At 40.6% G+C, this 24484-nt stretch overlaps 1 protein-coding gene across 4 annotated transcripts in view; it reads right to left on the bottom strand.

Moving 5' to 3' along the window:
* Positions 1–415: 415 nt before the first annotated feature.
* TRMT9B (tRNA methyltransferase 9B (putative)) overlaps positions 416–24484 on the bottom strand; it is a 35336-nt gene continuing 11267 nt past the window's right edge. For 2 of the 4 annotated variants that reach the window (XM_007961696.3, XM_007961697.3), the window contains exons 2-4: positions 19174–19328; positions 14098–14271; positions 416–6177 (exon numbers count right to left, since the gene is read on the bottom strand). In XM_007961696.3, the coding sequence (XP_007959887.2) occupies positions 5141–6177; positions 14098–14271; positions 19174–19328 (1366 nt within the window). In that variant the 3' untranslated portion in view covers positions 416–5140. Of the gene's footprint in view, positions 6178–14097; positions 14272–19173; positions 19329–24484 lie in introns of those variants that run through there. The other 2 variants (XM_007961702.3, XM_007961699.3) reach the window with 2 other exon arrangements.

The following is a 24484-nucleotide window of genomic DNA, read 5'->3' as shown; positions in this document are numbered from 1 at the left end:
CCCATCTGCTGGACGCGTGTATAATAACACTTACCTCATATGCCTCTTGATGGAATGAAGCCTGTATCGTGCATTTTTCTTTGGAGAAAGATTACAATTATGGCATTTGAAATCCAAGTATATATCCAGGGAATGTGGGAATTACTTGTCATTATGTAATTTCTTATGAAAGCTTTGTCTAAAATAGCAGATTGCAGAACAGAAAAAATCGGGTGCAATTGCAGGAAATGAGACTGAAAAATAATTCAGAGTTAGTTTATGAAGGGCCTGAATGCCATCCAAAGGAGTCTGTGTTTATTCTGTATTTTTCTGAAATATATCTCACAGAACACTTGTGCTACCGGATGTTAATATGTCTAAGGCAGGCTAGATTAAGTCTAAGTTTTAGTAGTCCTTAAATATGCTAATATGCATCGTGATTCTCTAAGGGAGGGTTTTTTTTTTTTTTCCCTCAAACTAAACAATATAACTTGGTAATAGGCACACAGGGAATATGAAGAATGTTCCAGCTTGGCACCTTCAGATCAATTAAGTCCAATATTCTGGGTACCTTCAAGATGCCAGATAGTCATTCCTTTGTATCATATGTATCCAGCACACAGCAGATTGTGTATCCAGCACACAGCAGGGCTTAGTAAACAAATGGAGTGAATGAAATATCTGAATAGTCCTCAGTTGCCTTACTTATAAAATGGGAAAACAATAATTGTTGAAAAGTTGAAGAGTTGGAGAAAAGTGGTCCCAGAATATTTTGCAATCAAGTACTATTTTTGAATTCAAATCAAATTAAAACAGATTTACAAATGAAAAAATAAAAGGAAAAATAGGTAAGAGACTACTATTGAATTACTGTCTAGCTGTGTAATCTTTGCTTAACTTTTCCAAAGTTCATTTGTAAAGCGGATAATCACACTTACCTTGAAAGGCTCTAATACTCTGCCAAGCACATGAGCTGGGCCCAGGGGTGGGAGTATATGGTGTTGTGGTTAAGAGCAGAGGCTAGGAGCCAGACCTGAGTTTGAATCCCAGCTCTGCCTCTGACTAAATGTGTAATACCTACTATGTGTGTAACCTTAAGCAATTTAATTTCTTTCTGCCTCAGTTTTCCTCATCTGCAAAATGGGAACAATAAGTATACTTATCTTGGAGGGCTGTGGTGAGGACTGCAAATAAACTAATGAATGTTGTATATTAAGAAATGTTCACAGCTATTCTCATTTCAGATTTTCTATGTAATCGGAAAGAGATGCTGAGGCCTGCCTTAATTTGTTCTACTTAGACTGCAGCTGCTTGACTGGCAGTTGGTTCCCATTTCCTCCTTCCTCCCAAACTGGGTGCTCACAGCTCACATTTAACCTGTGCCCTCCCCCACCAAGTCCAACTCCTGAGTTAGACCTTCTGTTCTCCTACAAACCCATATATATGTACATATATATGTATTAATTTAATTTAAAAATTCACCAGTGCCTTTTTTTTGGGGGGAGGTCATTAATATTCAGGGCCATTCATGTTCCTACCTGGTTTATATCTGGATTGTTTTTTTCTCTGGATTATTCCAAATTTTTGCCTATTGAGTTGATGGCCACTTAAAAGACAGAGGAATTCTTGGCATGTAGAATTTGGAAGGAAATAGAAAGGCAAACAAGAAATAAGGATTAGCACTATTCTGCACAGAGATCTGTGATGAGAAAAGAGAACCAAACCAAACTCCAAGATGTTTGTGTAGCTAGTTTGTTAGTTACTTTGATATGCTGGTATCATATCATCACTATGCTGGCAATTGGAAAAAAATTAAATAGGTGCTGGAATTATTCCCACTATAACATTATTTTGATTCCATCCTGTGTCCACGTTAATGCACTTTCCCCCAAATCCTTTGAAGATTCCATGGAATTCCTCAAATAGACAGTGAGGCATCAGGAAGCCAACAAAGTTTTGTTTTGTTTTGTTTTGTTTTGTTTTGTTTTGTTTGAGATGGAGTTTCACTCTTGTTGCCCAGGCTGGAGTGCAATGGCACAATCTCGGCTCACTGCAATCTCCGCCTCCCAGGTTTAAGCGATTCTCCTGCCTCAGCCTCCAAAGTAGCTGAGATTACAGGCATGCACCACCAACCCAGCTAATTTTTTGTATTTAATAAAGACGGGGTTTCACCATGTTGGTCAGGCTGGTGTCAAACTCCTGACCTCAGTTGATCCACCCACCTCGGCCTCCTGAAGTGCTGAGATTACAGGCATGAGCCATCGTGCCCAGCTGCCAACCAAGTTTGTAAGAATCCTCCAATAATCCCCCAAATTCTCCCTTCTCTTTCAGATAGTGGGACTCTGTGCTCATGCCAGTAAGTAAAGAAGAGGGAATAAGAAAGACACTGTGTGATCTAGTGTTAATAAGGAAGTAAGTGATCAAATTACTCCAGCTAGATCAGTAGAATCTATTATCAAGCACGTTGAGGCCGACAGCATTCACAAATCAACTGTCTACGTTTATACTCACTGATGACTCATGTTTCCTTTCGAGGACTAGTAAACTTTTTGAATGATCAAGACATTTACATTAGTTTTGCTCTTCAATGGCTTTTTTTAAAAAAAAAAATCCAAAGGCAGAAGTTAAATTTAAAAGAGCTTTCCATGTGACTACCCCAAAGAGAGATTATCAATCACCAAGTTAAATATTTGTATACAAAATAATATCTGGATGCATAGATTCTTATGTTCATCAGATGAAGAGTGAAAGAGTTATTAGTCACCATGCTTTATTTACACCCCTGTCAAAATTACATGAAAATATTTCTCTCCAAAGAACCATTCTAGAGAACCCTTTCATACAAAGTGGTGTGTGTACATCTAAGAGGTTGCTCAGTTTAGCTCAAAGGCTAAAGAGTCTCGTAAACTGAGTTCCACCACGTCATGACTTTTAAGTGGTAGGTTACCACCAGAAAGAGACGACTTCAAGCACAGATTTCTAGCAGCAAGGCCAGGATTAAAAACCCATGTGACAACAGGCTTCAGAGAGAGGAACAATCTATTCCTAATTCAAAGGCCATCAAGCCCGAGTTGTAAGAACATTTTTGACTCTGAGAATCTTCTCTTTTTACCAAGAAAATCCCTTACAGTCATGGTTTAACATCCTAAATTAAGGAATAGAAGAAACCAAATTAATCTTTAATTTATACTCCGCTTATATATGTTTTCAATCGTCCACTACTGCAGGATGTACACTGAACGGTAGAAGTCATATACATCATTTTCATGAGACAACCTCATCTATCAAAATGGTGATAACACAATCTTATTTTGAAGCCAAAAGAGAGTTATAAACATCAATTGTTTTCAGATATGCTTTAAAAATGTTCAAAAGTAACATGATTATTTTAAGTTATAGCACAATCATTAAAGGAAAAAAGAACCCAAGAACAAATGAAATTCGTTATTATTTTAGTTACTTTTAGTGGAAAAAATAAAACAAGATTTGGATTTTCAGCCAGGATAAAGTAAAAAGACTCTTGCCAGATGTCCATTTTCTCATTCATGAACTACTTGAGACTGTACTCCTGGGTCAGCTTATTTCTGCTTCTCCTGTCTCTAGACCTGTCTTAATTATATATGTCTCAGGATCCATGACATAGATTTAAACAGACCCATGGGCAAATCTAAACACTGACCACACAGTGTCCAGTCTATTCATTTCTCTACAAAGTGACAGAAATTCAACCTTTAATAAGTAGAAGTTGATTCTACCTAAATTCCTAACATAACTAATAAAATATAGTTGCCTTCAATAAAATAAATGCCCAGATACTATTTTAAAGGATACAGCAAATCCCAGTCATACCTCTACCAAGGCTAACTATGCTGTACCTTAATCTGTTTGTTCTCAGAGCCAAAATCAGTGCTTCACCTAGATTCCTCTTTCCTAAAGAGTCTGTCAACTCAAAAGAAATGCCTAGTTCTTGATGCAGACTCATCATTAGTCAATCCTGGTCTTGGATATTCATGCTTCTAATAAGCATGACTGATAGCAATCTTGCTAATAAGCAATAGTAATATCAATCTTGAATAGTCATGCTTCTAATAAGATTGGAAGAATACCACTTGGGTACTTGCATATAACTACTAGTACCTACATCCTCCACTACTTACAAGCTAACAATGCCTTTATCATTATTATTATTATTATCATTATTATTATTATTATTATTATTTTGAGACAGAGTCTTGTTGTACTGCCCAGGCTGCAGTGCAGTGGTGCAATCATAGCTCACTGCAGCCTTGAACTCTTGGACTCACGTGATCCTCCTGCCTCAGTCTCTTGAGTAGCGTGGATGACAGGCTTGCACCACCACACCTGGCTAATTTTTTATAGAGATGGGGTCTTGCTGTGTTGCCCAGGCTACTCTTGAACTCCTGGGTTCAAGTGATCCTTCTGCCTTGGCCTCCCAAAGTGCTGGGATTACAGGCATGAGCCACCATGCTCAGCCTAACAGTGCCTTTAAAAACCTCCTGGGTTACATTGAAAACCTTACTATCACATGTCAACTTATTTTGAAGCAAGTTAGCTTACAATTTAGAAAAGTCCTTGTAACACTTCTTGGTTCTCTCTACTGTTACTCAGTTTTCTGAAAACTTTAAGTAGAAGCAAGACCTTGGCAGCAAGATAAGTCATCACATGGTTCAATGTATATTTGTGCAATGGATCAAGTTTACCTATTATCTTGCACACTGCTCTCAGTTATAACCTGAGAACCAGAAATTATCCCCTCACTTTATAAAAATACTGTTTTAAAAGATTATTTAACAGCATCATCTTTTTAAATCCATGTGTAACACTGAAAAACACTATAAATGTATTTTATCTCTCAGGGGTTAAAAAAAAATCTGAGCTGTACTGAAGGGCATTTTCTGTTGCTTCTTCAGATCTTTTATATTAACATTTAAGCACAAATACCCTTTGTCAAGTGCTTTCAGTGCCAGGATCTGTGCTTATTCAAAGATAAAAACAAAAACAACCATATAATTCACAGTCTCTGCAGACCAAATCATAAATGTATTAACCAATAACACTGAATGCAAATTCAGGTAACCATATCAAACCTAGTGAAAAAAATGTGGTTCGTCTTTTGGAGGAGTTGTCTAAAAGGATCCAATCAATCACGACTTCCCTTTTTCTCTGCAATGATACACCAGTTACCATGATCATTTCCAGAACTCAGGATACGGAGCTCTGATACATTCTCCTTGAGCAGACTGCAGAGCTCCCCTTCTCGAAACACGTGGTAGTAGCGCATAAAGGCTCTGGAGTCCAAAAGATCAGGCTGTGGATCTTCGACAGACATTGTATCATCTGCGTTGGAATCTGTGGAACCGACTGAAGAAATCCTTCTCAATATTTTACTAGCAGAAGGATTATCATCTTCTAAGTTACCTGCATCCACACAATTCGCACTGGTATTAGTGCTATCCAGAAAATTCCCCCCTCCATTTCTCCTCATTTCTCCTTGATGATCTCCATTTAAATGCTTCAGAGTGCCTGGTGCTCTCAGCCACTCTAAGTGTTTTTGAGAAGAAGATTCCACAAACACTTCCTCATCTAAGTTTTGCTCTTTTGTTGAAAATGGCTCTTGGTGATCAAAGTCTAAACTAGAGTGTCTGGAAGGCTGGACTGTTACAGTGCTATTGGCCCAAACTTCTGTGTTTTTCAAGGGTCTTACTCTTTCAATTTGCTTCCTCAGAGTTGACTCATCCAAAGACCTGGAGAAAAACCAGGAACGAAATGATTTTCCTAATGTGTTGTAGAATCCATATTCTTCCTCGCCTTCCTTAGAAATATTTGCAAAACAAGTTCTTGCCATAGCAGGTTCATAGTCCACACTGTGGGACCGTTTTGAACCACACTGCTCTTTAAAACAAACAGAACAGCTACACTCAGAGCAAGGAGGATGGTAGGGATGGCTTCTTTCTGAGTGTCCACACTGCCTCTTCCTCCCAGACTGGCTGGACTCTGAGAAGAGCTGGGAACACAGGGCCCTGTTCCATGGAACGAGCACGTCTTGCTTCTCAAAGCGACGGTTCTTTTGCTCCATTGCCCAAACGTAAATCATCAGCTGGCCTCCAGGAACCAAGACCCTGGCCATTTCTTTTATTGCTCTGATTCTTCTTTGTTTCGTAGAAAAATGATGTATGACTGAAAAAGACAAAACTAGATCTTATTGTGTATGCACACACATAAACCCACACATGTATATACTGGTGTTTACCACATAACAATGATGAAATTTTGACATCTAGTAAAACCTTCTTATTTCTTCCATGGCAACGATGATGACAGAAATAGCACAGGCCTGATTTTAGGAGAGACAGAAATTTTAGCTTTGGCTGCTGTCCTTTAATATTAGATAGCTCATCTTGGGCAAGATATTTAAGTTCTATAGATTTTAACATGCTTCCTCTAAAATAATAAGTCTAGAGTCCATAAATCCATAAAGTCTCTTCCAGTTCCAAAATACTACGGATTTTCTTAACCAGAAGGATGGCCAATGTGAATTACTAAAATTTGAAAGGGATATTAAGTGTTCCCTGGTTGAATTCTATGATGTAATTCAATGTCTTAATGAATACTTTGTACTTCTAAAGTAATAGCTGAGAAATAGAGAAATATATTAAAGATTGTTTCTCTGTCTGGATAATGCAGAGATCAGCCAGCTCACCATAAGTCCAATTGATTGCTTATAATAAGATATAAAATAGTTGTGTCTATTAAAAAAATCAGTGTATACAGGTCATCATTTTACTTCCAATTTCTGCAAAGTCAAAATGAGCTTCAAGTAAGACTGCCTTTATCAAGTCATAAGTGTGTTATTAGGCATAATTTTATCCACCAATAGACAGAAAGTGCTAGTCTGTTAGTTCTTGAGGGAGTGTAATCACAGTACTGTGTCAAGAGAAAACTTCAAATTATTTTTTCCTACACAGACCTACCAATATATCAGGGAGGAAATTAATCTCAAGCAAAGTTTCTTGTTTTGATATGAGTTGTGAGGGCAGAGATAGAGGCTGAAAGGGTTGCTCTAAGGGTCAAAATAATCCAACTGTTAGTGGTGATTTTAGGCAAACTAATCTTTGTAGTTTACCTGCCACAGAGATATACTAAATATCAAAAATGGGGTTTGTGTACAGATGAAACTAGTAAAGAAATATCACTCAACAGATACATTTTGTATTGTTAGTAATCAAGTTTTCATTCCTATCGACAGCACACGAACTTTGGTATCTCTACCATGCAGCAATGTAAGAAAGCCAGAGGTGTGAGAGTAAAATGGGTTTGAAGAACAAGACACCAGTGTATTTTATTCTGCTAGATTTTTTTTGGTAACCAGTTTTGTGATCTTTGACCAATCACTCCATCCACCTGGCCTCAGACTGCCACCCCCCACCCCCCAAAAGAAGAGTCCTTTAAAATGGCTCATTTGAAAGCAAACCTTTCTAGAAGTAGAGTCCTGATTACTAAGCTAAGGAGGTACAGGAGTCGGGACTGAGAAAGACTCAATCCACTGCTAATGCTCACATTTATCTGTGGTTACTAAGGGCCATTAATATCTCCCATGCCACGTGCAGTGGCTCATGCCAGTAATCCCAGCACTTTGGGAGACTGAGGTAGGTGGATCACTTGAGGCCGGGAGTTTGAGACCAGCCTGGGCAACATGGCAAAACCCTATCTCTACAAAAAAATACAAAAAAATTAACTGGGCACAGTGGTGTGTGCCTGTAGTTCCAGCTACGCAGGAGGCTGAAGTGGGAGGATCCTTTGAGCCGGGGAGGTCGAGCTTGCAGTGGGCCATGATCATGCCACTGCAGTTCAGTCTGGCCAACAGAGTGAGACACTGTCTCAAGTATCTCCCATATGTATGTATGTATCTCCCATAACTTGCACCTAATTCACTTTAGAGCTTCTTCTATGGGTATATTTTCTAAATACAATCCATCGTCATTATTCATGGATTCTGTGTTTGCACATTTGCCCACTTGATAATCAATCGCTCCCAAATCAATACTCCCCAAATTGTAATCCCCAAATCAATGCTCCCAGACTTTCATGGTCATTCACTGACGAATGCAGAGGGGCAACGCAAGCCTCTCAATGCACGTATTCCCAGCTGAGATGAAACAAAGCAATGTTGTTCCTTCTGACTTCAACTCCAACACTGTAAACAAGGGTTATTTTTGTGATCTATTTTGTGCCACATTTTCTGCATGTTTGTGCTTCTTGTTGGTGATTTTGCTACTTGAAATCGCCTCCAAACATACTGGTGAGGTACTACCTAGTGCTCCTAAGCCCTGAAAGACTGTGATGTGCCTTACGGAGAAAATACATGAGTTAGATAACTTCATTCAGGCCTGAGTTGCAGTGCTGTTGGCATGAGCCAAAGATCAAATAAACTGTCTTTAAACAGAAACACACATAAAACAAGGCAATATATTGTTCAGCTGACAAAAATGTTGTGACCAGAGGCTCACAGAAACCTAACCCTGTATGCCTCTTGGGATTCTATATTCCACTGAATTTATTAATTCAGTGTTCACACAGACTTTATAGAACATTACTACTGTAGATAATGATAATTGACTGTATTTTTTAGGGGGTGGTATAAGACCAAAAAAAAAAAAACCATTAAAATAGGACTATTTTAATAAAATGGTCTCTTCAGTAGACTCATACATCAACATTCAGAATTTTATTGGGCTTCAAAGTAAGTTTTTTTCTCTGTTTTCATTTTTGTTTTGAGATAGGGTCTTGCTCTGTCACCCAGGATGTAGTGGCTCCAACTCAGCTGGCTGCAGCCTCTGCCTGCTGAGTTCAGTTGATTTTCCTCTCTCAGCGTCCTGAGTAGCTGGGACCACAGGTGTATACCACCACGCCCAGCTAATTTTTGTAATTTTTGTAGAGATGGGGTTTCACCGTGTTGCCCAGGCTGGTATCAAACTCCTGAGCTCAAGCCATTCTCCCACCTCAGCCTCCCAAAGTGCTGGGATTACAGGCATGAGCCACCATGCCTGGCCAAGTTGTTTTCTTAAACAGAAACTCCTTATTTATTCGTTTATTAATGCCTAAGTGACAATTCCTTTCCAATCAGATGTAATACTGTAATTTCGCCCAGGAATATCAGTCTTTTATATTATAGTTTATATTTAAAGTGTAATAAGTAACAGTCTTTAAACCAAATGTTCTTAAGAAAAAAATAGCCGGCTGGGATGGTGGCTCGCACCTGTAATTCCAGCACTTTGAGGGGCTGAGGTGGGTGGATCACTTGAGCTCAGGAGTTCAAGACCATCCTGGGCAACATAGTGAAACCTCATCTCTACCAAAAAAATAAAAAATAAAAAAAGATTAGCTGGGTGTGGTGGTGTGTGTCTGTGGTCCAAGCTCCTCAGGAAGCTGATGTGAGAGGATCACTAGAACCCAGGAGGCAGAGGTTGAAGTGAGCCAAGATCACGCCACTATACTCCAACCTGGGTGACAGGATACGACCCTGTCTCAAAAAAAAAGAAAAAAACAAAAACCCTACAAATGATTACTTCTTTACATGTTAAATGCATTAGACATGCATACACATGCATGTTCTATTAAGAAACATTGTAAATGTATCAAAAATGGGAAGTGAGAATATATTTACCTGAAATATCAATATCTGGAAACTATGTTGAATTTTTTAAAGTCCTTTTGTTTAAAAAAATCATAATTACAACTTAAAGGCAAAAGTAGTACTCAATATATGTATCCTAAAGCAGTATTTTCCTGCTGAGAGCCCAGACAGTAGGTAGGTTGAATTCAATTACTGGATTTCAGATTCAGATGAGAAGTTACACACGATCTCCTTTAATGTCTTGTTCCATCTTGATATTTTATCATTTGTTTACATTTAACTTTTCAAGTGTACATGCCTCGCTTCTCTAACCTTCAGCATTCAGAATCTGCAGGTTTAGTGTAAAGCAGGCTTTTTTAAAACATCAGTACTATTGACATTTTGGGCTAGATGATTCATTTTTTTGTTTTTGTTTTTGTTTTTTGAGACAGAGTTTTGTTCTGCCACCCAGGCCGGAGTGCAGTAGTATGACTTGGCTCACTGCAACCTCCGCCTCCCGGGTTCAAGCAATTCTCCTGCCTCAACCTCTCAAGTAGCTGAGACTACAGGCATGCGCCACCATGCCTGGCTAATTTTGTACTTTTAGTAAAGATGGGGTTTTACCATATTGGCCAGGCTGGTCTTGAACTCCTGACCTCGTGATCCGCCCGCCTCAGTCTCCCAAAGTGGATAATTCTTTATTGTGGGAGCCCACATACTAGATGACATTACACATACACACATCCAGTTGTAACAATTAAAAATGTCTCCAGACATTGCCCATGTCTCCTGGGGAAAGGGGGAAGGAGCAACATAACCCCCAGTTGAGAAGCACTAGCCTGAAGGGCACCGTTGATCGCTGCTATGTTAATATGCCACCACATTTCCCTAGGATGTTTATCAGACTATTCCAAAGGTAAGTAAAACGATGCTTCTTTTTCTAATCCACCAGTAAATGAAGGCATAGCTAGGTATGCTTAGCTCACATTATTATTATTAAAAGATATGGAAAAGCAAACATATATACACATATATACTTCTTCCTGTTAAGCAGAAAGTGCCAACATATAGAATTTTAAATAGAGAAGTAAATATATAGGGATATAAGAGAGACAGTCTACTGAAATTTCTCATACTATGCTTTCTTTTATATATTATTCATATTTATATATTTATTTATATATATTTCTTATAATATAGGTCCCTATATATGTAATAGGAGAAATTTCAGTAGACTCTCTCTCTTATGTCTCATACAGTCATATATGCACACTCACACATATATATTTTACCTTTTATATTTATATATGTTGTGTGTGTGTGTGTATGTGTGTGTGTGTATATATGTTTTTTAGGGACAGGGTCTCACTATGTTGCCCAGGCTGGACATAAACTCCTGGGCTCAAACAATCCTCTCACCCCAGCCTCTCAAAGTAGCTGGCACTACAGGTGCCTGTCACCATGCCTGGCTGCTGTAATATAGTTCTAAATGTGAAATCTAACTGAAAATAACCACATCACATTAATTCATAGTTACAGATCATACAAGCATGTGCTGTTTTTCCACTCAAGGAAGCATTTTAAATTCGAAGATGGTAACTAGGTGTACTCCATTTTCTCTGAGGGCAAGGCATGAGATGTAAACTGAAAATAGAGAAGGATGGAGTCAGATACGCATGGAGCATTTCCTAAGTATAAGAAAGCTGGTCTATGACCACTTCCTTCACCAGTGGCTCCGTGGCATGGTCTGGATGTAGGTGGCTTTGCAGACTAAAACGAATTTAGCCTGGGCATGGTGGTTCATGCCTGTAATCACAATGCTTTGGGAGGCCAAGGCAGGTGAATTGGTTGAGCCCGGGAGTTCAAGACTAGCCTGGACAATACAGCAACCCCATCTCTACAAAAAAATTCAAAACAATTAGCCAGGCATGGTGGTGTGTGCCTGTAGTCCCAGCTACTTGGGAGGCTGAGGCAGGAGGATAACCTGAGCCCAGGAGATCAAGGCTGCCACAGCACTCCAGCCTGGGTGATAGAGTAAGACCCTGTTTCAAAAAACTAAAAGACTCTTGAATCATTAAAAAATCCAATAACAATTTGAAGGTTTAAATAGTTAAAAGGAAAAAAAGCAAAATGAGTGTAGACAAAAGAAAAGCAGAGTCCACACATTTATCTGACTTTATTTTATTTTATATATTTTATTTTATTTTATTTTATTTTATTTTATTTTATTTTATTTTATTTTATTTTATTTTATTTTATTTTACTTTTGGAGATGGAGTTTCACTCTGTTGCTTAGGCTGGAGTGCAGTGGCGAGATCTCGGCTCACTGCAACCTCTGCGTTCCGGGTTCAAGCAGTTCCCTGCCTCAGCCTCACAAGTAGTTGGATTACAAGCGCCTGCCACCACGCCCGGCTAATTTTTGTATTTTTAGTAAAGATAGGGTTTCACCATCTTCACCAGGCTGGTCTTGAACTCCTGACTTCGTGATCCACCCGCCTCGGCCTCCCAAAGTGCTGGGATTACAGGCGTGAGTCACCGCACCCGGCCCATTTCTTTGACCTTTCTCCAATTTCTAGTTAAGTGGAATGATCAAACCAAAACCTTTTTCCACTAAAGATTCAAAGCATTGTATAGTGTTGCTTAATTCAACAAGGTTTTCTCCTGGTTATAGACTGAATGTTTGTGGCCCCCAAGACTCATATGTTGAAGTCCTAACCCCAAGAGTGAACGTATTAGGAGATCAGAACTTTAGGAAGTTTAGACCAAGTCATGAGAGTGGGCCCCCATGATGGGATTAATGGTCTTATAAGAGAGACCAAAGAGCCTGCTCTCTCTCTCTCTCTCTCTTTCTCTTCTTCTCCTTCCAGTCTCCTGCTACATTCCACGTGATGATACAGCAATAATTAAGCCATCTGCAAGCTGGTAGGAGGGTCCCTACCAGAACCTTACCCTGCTGGCACCGTGATCTCGGATGTGCAGCCTCCAGAACTGTGAGAAATAAATGTCTGTTGTTTAAGCCAAGTCTATGGTATTTTGTTATAGCAGGCTGCAAAGGCTAAGACAATCTTCTTTATGCTTACAACCAAAATGGATCTAACAGTTTCAACTGCAAATGAGACTCAGAGAGCAAGTTTCCATGGCAACCATCTCTTGCCAGTCCTTACTAGTTCCAAGGTTATGGCTTCTAGGCAGCCTCCCCTCACCATACGAAGAAACAGTCCCCACCTAATGTTGGATAAATCAATCTTTCATGTATTTTAGGAAAAGAGCAAATCATCGTATTCTGCATTTTTGTCATGAATAACTCCATTTTACAAAAGATCATCTTTCTTGGATAAAACTTGTTATTCAAATGGGTTTATTTATTTATTTATTTATTTATTTATTTTTTGAGATAGAGTTTCACTCTGTCAGCCAGGCTGGAGTACAGTGGCACGATCTCAGCTCACTGCAACCTCCGCCTTCCCGGTTCAAGCGATTCTCCTGCCTCAGCCTCCTGAGTAGCTGGGACTACAGGCGCTTGCACCATGCCCAGCTAATTTTTGTATTTTTAGTAGAGATGGGGTTTCACCATGTTGGCCAGGCTGGTCTCAATCTCCTGACCTCATGATCCACCCACCTTGGCCTCCCAAAGGGCTGGGATTACAGGCGTGAGTCACCTCACCCAGCCAAATAGGTTGATTTTTAAGAGTGTATTGGGACAAGTAATTTGCTTTGCCAAAGATTTTTCCATTGCAAAACAAACAAAAAAACCTTGCCATAGGATTCCTTTAAATATCAAGTTTCCCTGCATATTTAAATATGGGAGGTGTCATGTATTCCTTACCTGCGTGTATTTCAGGCATGGAATTTTTTCCCCATTTTTTGGCATGCGCGTTTTCTGGTCACACTTTTTGGGAAGATATGAGAAACACATTCCCTAGACTCATGAACAATCTCTGGCAGTATATGAGCAGAGTGGCATTATAAAAACAATGCCATCCAAGACCAGATGGGACCCACCTTCTCCCTGAACCTGAGTGCCCATGAGTGGCAGATTGGTCCAGGTGACACTTGGTGTGTGAGCCCTAGAATTCTCTGCTAACAAAGGCCACTATTTTGGCCTAAAAAATGGTAATATAACTTCTAAAAATCTACTTTGCTTTGCATGAATCTGGCTTCATTTAAATATAATGAAGTGCTGTTTTCAATGAGTAAGATTCCTTTTATCCTTTCTTACTCATAAATAAAAGAAATTGGAATGAATCATAAAAAAAACTGCAATGATAATTTGAAGGTTTAAATAGTTAAAACAATCATATGTGCCATAAATACATTTTGGAGTTGAGTCAAATCACTCAAGTCATTGAAACAATTATTTTAAATTAGAGAAAATAAATTACATTGACATTTCTACACAGAACAGATGGTGAGTCATGAGAACAGACTAAACCATGTCAATTATTCTCATGGCAAAGGGTGAATGTGTGATCCGGCTGCCTTACCTCCTATGGAGATGACGGCATCGAAGCCCTCATCCCTAAAGGGGAGATTAAGGTTGTCACATACCATGGCTTCACATCCTCTATCCCGGGCAATCTCTACCAGTGGCCCACAGTAGTCACAGCCCACGGTATGTACCTGGCTGTTCACCTTAAGGTACTTTCCAGTCCCACAACCTATAAGAGAAAAACCTGCATTACATGCTGTCCTCAATGGAAAGTGTGAAATAGTTCATTGTCTCATAACAAGAAATATAATTAACTTATTTATTTTTTTTTTTTTGAGACAAAGCCTCGCTCAGTCACCCAGGCTGGAATACAGTGGCGCGATCTCGGCTCACTGCAACCTTTGCCTCCCGGGTTCAAGCAATTCTCTTGCCTCAGCCTCCCGAGTAGGTGGGATCATAGGTGTGTGCCACTATGCCTTGCTAATTTTGTATTTTTCATGGAGACGGGTTTCTCCATGTTGGTTAGGTTGGTCTTGAACTCCTGACATCAGGAGATCCGCCTGCCTCGGCCTCCCAAAGTGCTGGGATTACAGGCTTGAGCCACCGCGCCCCGCCAACTTTTTTTTTTTTTTTTTTTTTTTAAACTAACCAAGACAGAATACAACATGGTGTGAAGGTATTCACAAAAATAAAAGTCTTCAGTGAATACTTACATATTCTCATATAGAAGAGAGAAAGGCCATAGGAAAAAAATAACATTTATTGAATATTTAATGAGGTAATGTCCATAGGGCTCAGTACACTAGTGCAACCAAGGCACGTTAGCTGATCCATGGCAAGAAAGATAGTTCTAGTATCCCAGAGACCGTGTGCGGTCTCTAAGCTCACATCCATATTTCATTGTATATACACGCATGTTACGGACTTTATTCTCCTGTTGTCTCTCCAAAAATTCTTACCACTTGCTGACTGCAAAACAAACTGTCAACAACTTCTCAATTATTTATACACTAAAACATGCCTTTCAACTTTTAAAAATTTGAACTTGAATTAGAAAAGCATTTTTAACATTGTTTTTATCCAATCTCTATTCATTGCTACATTTAAAATGATCTCTATGGGCCCAGTATACAACTCAGATTATAAAAACTACTTTTTTTTTCCTTAAATAGACAATTTTTGATATTCACTTTCCAGTGGCAGAGACCTAAATAATTCTGGATTTACAAAGCCCAAAGGTTTAGATCATTGAGGTCTTACTGATGTTACGGTTGAAGAAGGTAGTAACATGAATGAATAACCACCTTGAAACAAAGCCTTCTACAATCGAATACTTTATATTATATTCTATCACAGATATATAATCTAATTCCTTTCCAGAAATATTAAAAGAAACCATTAGAGCCTATATTTGTACCTATTGACATTACCTATACAATTTTTCTACCTGAAAAAATATCTATCACTATTCAAAGATGATTAGTTTGCTGCTTCTGAAATACATCAGGACACTGCAACCTCTGCCTCCCAGACTCAAGCAGTCCTCCTACCTCAGCCTCCCAAGTAGCTGAGACTATAGGCATGTGCCACCATGCCCAGCCAATTTTTTTTTTACTGTTGTTGTATTTTTTGTAGAGATGGAGTTTCACTATGTTGTCCAGGTTGGTTTCGAAGTCCTGAGCTGAGTGATCTGCCCGCCTCGCCTCCCAAACTGCTAGGATTACAGGTGTGAGATACCACTCCCGGCCTATTTGTAGTGTAATTTGTAGTGGCAAAATACAGCAAACAACATATATTAAATGTTAATATGGCACTATTAGCACAGAATGCTAGGCAGCTTTTAATACTGGGTAGCTCTATAAAAATAAATATGGAATGATTTCCTCAATATATTAAAAGTATAACAAAAGCTAGGAGTATAATTAATAGTATACTACCATTAGTGTAACCAAAAAAAGGGAAACTACCCATCACACACTCACAGGCACAAATACGCTTATATTTACATAAAACATCTCAAAAAGATCATGCAAGAAGCTAATAGCGTCAGAGGCCTCTGGTGTGGGTTGCTTGGTGCCAGTGACCGGGATGGGAGAAGATTTTACACTACGCATTCTTTTGTGCTTTGTTGCTGAACCATATCGGTGGGTTACCTATTAAAATACTTTTACACATTTTGAACCACTTGTTCACATCCTTTAACTATTTTTCTTGTGACTTGATGGTATTTTTCCTTTTTTTTCTTTTGAACTTATTCCTTCTGTTTGATACTCTGAACACTTTAACCAACATCTTGCCATTTCCTACACCTACCACACCTGCTTTGACACCCCAGCCCCAGGTAACCACCATTTTAATCTCTCCTTCTATGAGTCCCACTGTTTTAGATCCCACATATAAGTGAGACCACGGGGTATTTGTCTTTCTGTGCCTGGCTTATTTCACATAGCATAATATCTTCCAGGTTCCTCCACGTTGTCGCCAATGACAGGATGCTGATCTTTTTTTTTACAGTGACATTGAAGAATGCTTTTTAAAAAATTATCAGCCAGGCTTGTGGCTCACGCCTGTAATCCCAGCACTTTGGGAGGCCGAGGCGGGCGGATCACGAGGTCAGGAGATTGAGACCATCCAGGCTAACACGATGAAACCCCGTCTCTACTAAAAATACAAAAAATTTGCCAGGCGTGGTGGCGGGTGCCTGTAGTCCCAGCTACTCCGGAGACTGAGGCAGGAGAATGGCGGGAACCCGGTGGGCGGAGCTTGCAGTGAGCTGAGATCCCGCCCCTGCACTCCAGCCTGGGCAACAGAGCAAGACTCCATCTCAAAAACAAACAAACAAAAAAACAAACAAACAAACAAACAAACAAAATATCTAGATTTCTATGACATATGTTGCAGATATTTTTACTTGGTTTGATTTTGGTCTTTTGACTTGAATTGTATGTCTGTCTACATTTTTGTCTTGTGGAACTTTTCCCTTTTTATAGGGTCAAAGTTATCCATCAATACAGTTAATCCTCATCAATTACAGCTTCCATATTTGCAGTTAATCTACCTGCTGAAATTTATTTGTAACCCCAATGTCAATACTACAGCACTGCATGGACATTATCAGACTTATATACTCACAGTGCAGCAAAATATTTGAGTCACCTGAGACCCACATACCCAGACTCCTTTTATCAGCTCCCATACTGTAATCGCGTGTCCTTTCCATAATCTATTTAGGGCCACGATTTCTCCATTTGTACAGTTTTTACTGGTGATTTTGCTGTTTCAAAGAGCCTAAGCCTGGGGCTGAAATGCCGTCTAGTGTTCCTGAACGTAAGAAGGCTGGGATGTCTCTGATGGACAAAATATATGTGTTAGATAAGCTTTGTTCAGGAAAGAGTTATAGTGTGTTGGCCATGAGCCCAATGTTTATGAAATAATGATACACAGTAATCAAGGTGTCTTTAAACAGAAGCACAAATGCAACAAGCTTACACATTGGTAAATTGACAAAAATGTTGTGACCCGAAGCTTACAGGAGCCTAATCCAATATTTCCCCTATGAGTAATGATTCAGTATTTGCCAATTCAATGTTTATGATACATATATGAAATGAAAGTACTGTGAATAATGGCAATGAACTGTATATTCTTTTATGATTTCTTTTTGTATGTGTATCATACATAGGCATTTTGCCTCTGAGAATATTTTAAATTACAATCTAGTTGTCATCTAGTCCTTTAATGAGCTCATTTCCTTATACTTAAATCTTTGCTTCATTTGGAATTTATTTTGATGTAAGGTGTGAGAAAGTAACTCTCTGATTGTATATGTCATTATCCCAAAGTCATTTACCTAATAGTTCCTTTTTCCCACTGATTTTAAGATCCTGGTATGTGGCTTACTTACATTAATAGGTGGTAATAGATCCAAACTCACTGCACATTCTGAAACTAGATTTATTATTTTTTAAATTACATGGTAGAGATATTTTTCAAAGACTCCCGATTTCCATGTGATATGCACCCCTTCCCCAGATTCCACATTACTCATAGCATCTTCAGCAAGTCATAAGTTTTCCAGTATGTCTGCTTCTCTTACCAGTATTTAGAGTGTATATCACACTAGACAGACTTTGCAACTACAGACTTACGACTCATGGGTGCAGTCAGCATGCAACTGCTAGAATGCAGTTTTAGGTGGGCAGGCCTCGCATGAGATTCCAACCACAACTTAAGTCTTAGTCCTAGATCTACTAAGCTGTGGTTTACCAGTTCTTGATTTAGGAGGATGCTGAACCAATGTCCTCCAGACAAATAAGCTATTATGAAAATACTGTCTAATTAAACATATGCTCCTATAATGAAACACCTACAGAATAATTAAGGGAAAGGACCCATGAGATTCATAAGACATTACTGGACCTCTTGCATAATCCCACAATTCTATAGAAGGCATGTGAACCACTCAAAGTGAGCCACCAGCGGAGAACACATTTGGCAAATGTGAATGTCTTTAAATTTACAATGGTCAGTTTCACAAGCCATCATCTCCATCCTAATTTATTCAATCAATGTTAGGTCCGTTTTGGTGGAGGATGTACACAAAGGCCCTGAAAAGTCACTGTCTAAATGCAAAGTTTGAGGCCAGACATGGTGGCTCATGCCTGTAATCCCAGCACTTTGGGAGGCCAAGACAGATAGATCACCTGAGGTCAGGAGTTCGAGACCAGCCTGGCCAACATGGCAAAACCCCGTTTCTGCTAAAAATACAAAAAATAGCTGGGCATGGTGGTGGGCACCTGTAATCACAGCTATTCGGGAGGCTGAGGCAGGAGAATCAGTTGAACCCAGGAGGTGGAGTTTGCAGCAAGCTGAGATTGTACCACTGCACTCCAATCTGGCTGACAAGAGTGAAACTCCATCTCAAAAAAAAAAAAAAAAAAAAGAGTTTGAGAAAGTTTTTTACTTGCTGCTGACTTGACTGTCTGAGGTTCTGCTGTAAAATGAATATTCTAGGTACTGGCATGCCAAGGGTACAATTGGGATTCTTATTAAAACAAAAATAAAAAATGAATCTGAAAAGCAAAGGCTCAATGGAAGATATTTCATGCTGCATGGCCCAACGGTGGGTTACCTATGTCTGCGATGATGCTGCCCGGCTTCTGTTCTTGGAGGAACTGGCGGACACGAGGCCACGCTTTGCTCTGCAGGTCACTGAAGTAAGGGGCTGTGCTCTCGTACACGTTGTGCACATGCTGCTTCTCCAGCTGGGCGGCTTCATGATCCATCCTGGGGAAAACAGGACCAACCCAAGGCATGCAGGTCAGCCTATGCACCATAGGTGACTGAAGGAGGATGCATATTTCCCAAACTTTGGAACCTACAACTGCAAAAGTCTTGCTGTTCACACACTTTCTGATAAGCTGCAAAGTACAATACCTTCACTGTAACCATCGTTGCCAAAAGACTAGCAAATGCACGGTTTTTACCTACTATGTTAAGGAAAACAATGGTTTGAAAATGAGTTAATTATTATATAATAAGTTCCTGGACAAGATGAATTTTTTTTTTTTTTTTTTTTTTTTTAAGTAGAGTCTTGCTCTGTCGCCCAGGTTGGAGTGCAGTGGCACGATCTCTGCTCACTGAAAGTTCCGCCTCCCAGGTTCAAGCCATTCTCCTGCCTCAGCCTCCAGAGTAGCTGGGACTACAGGTGCCTGCCAACACACCCAGCTAATTTTTTGTATTTTTAGTAGAGACGGGGTTTCACTGTGTTAGCCAGGATGGTCTTGATCTTGACCTCGTGATCTGCCCACCTCGGCCTCCCAAAGTGCTGGGATTACAGGCGTGAGCCACTGCACCCAGCCAAGATGAATTCCTAATTTTAGAAGCATAACCAAAATTGTTACTAAACGGTTTACTTTGGATAAGACCATTGTATCTGATGCTAAATAGATTTCAAAATTTCATAACAGGTAGCTCACCATTTTAATCCAATAACGAAGTCCTATTAATTCTACCTTTTTAGTGTTTGGGTTCCAGTCATGTCTCTGTATCACTACTGCTTTTATTTTAGAATAGGTGCCCATTTCTTTACTGAATTACTTCAACAGCTGGCAAACAGTTCTATTGCCCTTCAATTGCTTTTCCCAATTTCAATTACGTCATAATTATTTTTGTAAAATATAGGACTGATTTCGTTGCTTCTCATTTATTTATTTTTAATTTTTGTGGGTACACAGTAGGTGTATATATTTATGGAGTACATGAGACGTTTTGATACAAGGATGCAAGGCTCAATAATCACATCAGGGAGAATGGGGTGTCCATCACCTCGAGCATTTATCCTTTGTGTTACAAAAAATCCAATATACTTTTTTAGTCATTTAAAAATGTACAAATAAATTATTTTTTTACTATAGTCACCTTGTTGTGCTAGCAAATACTAGGTCTTACTCTATTTTTTGTACCCATTAACCATTTCCACTTATCTCCCACTCCCCACTACCCTTCGCAGCCTCTCGTAACCATCCTTCTACTCTCTATATCCATGAGTTCAATTATTTTAATTTCTAGCTCTCATAAATAAGTGGGAACTTACGAAGTCTGTCTTTCTGTGCCTGACTGATTTCAGCTAACATAATGACCTCCAGTTCCATCCATATTATTGCAAATGACAGGAATTTGTGTGTGTGTGTGTGTGGAGTCTCGCTCTGTCACCCAGGCTGGAGTGCAGTGGCATGATCTCGGCTCACTGCAACCTCCACCTCCCGGGTTCACACCATTCTCCTGCCTCAGCCTCCCGAGTAGCTGGGACTACAGGTGCATGTCACCATGCGTGGCTAATTTTGTGTATTTTTAGTAGAGAAGGGATTTCACCATGTTAGCCAGGTTGGTCTCGATCTCCTGACGTCGTGATCCGCCCGCCTCGGCCTCCCAAAGTGCTGGGATTACAGGCGTGAGCCACCACGCCTCACCCGGATTTCTTTTTTTTTTTTTTTTAAAGCTGAGAACTCCATTGTGTATAAGCACCACATTTTCTTTATCCATTCATCTGTTGATGGACAGTTAGGTTGCTTCCAGATCTTGGCTGTTGTGAATAGTGCTGTAATAAAACATGGGAGCATGGGTATCTCTTGGATATATTGGTTTCCTTTCTTTTGGTTATATACCTAGGAGTGGGATTGCTGGATCGTAAGGTAGCTCTATTTTCGTCTTTTTGTAGAATCTCAAAACTGTTCTCCATAGTGGTTGTACTAATTTACATTCCCACTAATAGTGAATAAGGGTTCCCTTTTCTCCACATCCTCACCAGCATTTTTTATTGCCTGACTTTCAGAGAAAGCCCATTTTAATTGGGGTGAGATGATGTCTCATTGTAGTTTTGACTGGCATTTCTCTGATGATCAATGATGTTCAGCACTTTTCCTTATACCTGTTTGCCATTTTTTATGTCTTCTTCTGCGAAATTGCCTATTCAGATATTTTGTCCTTTTTGTTTTTTATTTTATTTTATTGAGATGGAGTCTCACTCTATTACCCAGGCTGGAGTGCAGTGGCGCAATCTCAGCTCACTGTAACCTCTGTGGCCAGTTCCCCAGGCCATGAGCAGGTCTAGAGGTGCTGTCTGGGAGCCAGGGACTGGAGTCAAAAACCTTAGAAGTCTACTTGGTGTTCTGTTGTACTGTGGCTGAGCTGGCACTCAAGCCACGAGATGCAGCCCTTCCCACTCTTCCCTCCCCTTTCCAAAGACCCCTTCCCCACTGTGGCCAAGCTGGTACCTAAGGTGCAAGGCAAAGTCCCCTTTCCCTGTCCCTCCACTTTTCTTAAGCAGGAGTCTTGCCCCACAGCCACCACAGCTGGGAATGTGCTGAGTCTCATGTGGAGCCAGCAAGACTCAGAGTCTCACCCAGGTCCACAGAGTACTACTTCGGTATCATTGCTGGCTATGCAGGGCCTAAGGGCTCTCTAGTCAGAAGGTGATGGGTCCTGCCAGGACTAGCTCCTTTGCTTCAAGGCAGCAGGTTGCCTTCTGGCCCAGGGAGTGTCTAGAAATGTCATCTGGGAGGTAGAGCCTGGAAAGAGGGCCTCAGGACTCTGGCTGGGCCCTATCCTACCGTAGCTGAGCTAGTATCCAAGATACCAGACAAACTCCTCTTTACTCTTCCCTCTCTTCTCCTCAAGCAGAAGGAAGGGCTCTCTTTTGGAGCCAGGAGCTGTGCGGCCTGGGTAGCGGGAGGGGTTGGTGCAAGCACTCTCTTAGCAGCCCTTGCTGGTGTCTCCATAGGTGGCCTTCCCTCCTCCCCACCTAGTCCACTGGCTCTGAGGCCAGTTCAGCAGGACGACCCACCTAGGAGCTGTGGCCTAGACTGCCTTTCAAGTTTATTTAGTACCCCAGAGCCCTTTAGCCTACAGGGGTGAGGCCTGCAGGAACTCAAGTTCAGACTGCTGGGATCTGCAATTCCCCTCTGGCTAGGGCTGGTTTAAATGCTCCCTCTGTGGGCAGGTGTCAGCTGAGTTCAGCCCCATGGTTTTGCCTTCTACTGTGACAGGGCAGCACTGAGTTCGATACAGTGTTTCACAACTGCAGTGCTCTCCCTCCCCTAAGCACAGATTCCCTCTCCATGCCACATGGCTGCAGCCAGGGGGTTGGAGGAGGGATGGCATGGCCAATTCAAGACCGTCTTTGTCACCCTCTTCAGTGCTTCCTTTAGTGATATGAAGTCAAAACCAGGCACTGTGAGTGCTCTCCTGATTTTTGGTTCTCATGTAGGTGCTTTTTTGTGTGTAGATAGGTGTTAACTTTGGTCCTTGACGGGAGGGTGGCGGAGGGAGGACACACCATCAGTGGAGCCTTCCATTTGGCCGTCTTACTCCACGCCACTCCCCTCAATTCTTACCTTCAACTTCTTCAGAGGCATTTTATAGCTTGTCTCATTGGATTCAGCTGGCTTAGGCGGGCACCTAAGGCTCTTTCTGATCTAGCCTCACCAGACCTCTTAAGGGTCATTTCTCACCATCTTTCCTCAGCATTAGCCATAATACTCAATGACCCATTGTTTCTCAGCGGTGACACATTCCTTCTCATCCAGGGGCCTGAACAGATGCTATGCTTTACCTGGCTAAATTCTAGTCACTCTTGGAAAAGGCATCGCCTCCTCCAGGAAGGCTTTCCTGACCTTCCAGGCAGGATAAGGGCAACAGGGAAAGAGTAAGAAAAGCATGAGAGCAGGTCCCGTTTTGGGCTTAACTCTGTAATTATTCTATTCTATTTTGGCATGTGAGTGAGTGCTAGCCCAGGGAAGTGGCCAGGGGCCCAGGTTGTGGCTTTTACCAATCAGTAGGAAAGTATTTTCAATCATTTAATAACCCATTTGGCCCTACTGATGGCTATCAGCTATTGCATCCCATGCATACCTCTACAGGGATCACAGAGTCCTGTAATCGTTGAATTCAGATAAGATATTTTTCTCTGGCAGAGTCCGCTGGAAGACTCTGGAGAACAAGGACTTGTCCTATTTAATACTGAGTTCCCAGCACTTAGGACACAGCAGACCCTCAGCAAATGATCAAATAAACACATATCACGAGAATGGAATCTGGCTCTGAGTACAGAGGGTAGTACTGGCTTTGGTTAGCAGAGGGAGTGATCACTCTGAGGAGCTGGGGAAGGGAGGGGACCCGACACCTGCAAAGTGGCAGATGGGAGTGTAACTAGAGAGAAGGTACCGTCCCTGGACAGCCTCTGTCCCCACACCTCTACCCCTGTCCTGGGAAGTGGGAAGTACTTGGGTAAGATGGTGTCTGCCAAGTTACTTCCCTGTATGGAGAGAGACTTGCAGACTATGCAAATACTGTTTCTTATTTGCTCACCCGCCAGTTTTAGCATCTACCAATGATTCTTGCCCCAATTATTACTACAAGTATCACCAAATGATGATAATATAATTCCATCACTCCTTCTGTTTCAAGGAAGAGCTATTCAGGATTTACTCTTAAAATGTAATAGGTTGTCTTTAATCAGTATGAACCAACCCACAGCCCCTGCAAAAAATTCTAGCAAACTCCTGAGTATAAATCTAATTTGTGAGGTCTGACAAAACTTCCACCCAAATTGAAACAGCTTATGTTGCACCTTCAACTGAAATTTACAAAGTAAACATATGGCTGGCTAGAACTGCCCACGCAAGAGAAAAACAGAAACACTATGTGCTTTTCATTTAAATCAAAATCTCAGTAGATTTTAGTCTATTTACATTTCCCCTTCCTCAAGGAATCAATCAAGCAATACAACTTAGAGAACACTAGAACAAGTAAGTTTTTCTTTACTGCACTTGCAAATGTTAAGTGGTAACCAACACAAACTGGATTCCTTGCACTATGCAGTTTACAAAACGACTCCAACTTCAAGCGCAGAATTTGTAGTATCTGAACAGCACCCCCTGAGA

The sequence above is a fragment of the Chlorocebus sabaeus genome, chromosome 8 (genome assembly GCF_047675955.1).
Source record: "Chlorocebus sabaeus isolate Y175 chromosome 8, mChlSab1.0.hap1, whole genome shotgun sequence".
Taxonomy (NCBI): Eukaryota; Metazoa; Chordata; class Mammalia; order Primates; family Cercopithecidae; genus Chlorocebus; species Chlorocebus sabaeus.
The sequence above is the reverse complement of the archived record's forward strand: the minus strand, read 5'-3'. Positions and strand labels throughout refer to the sequence as shown.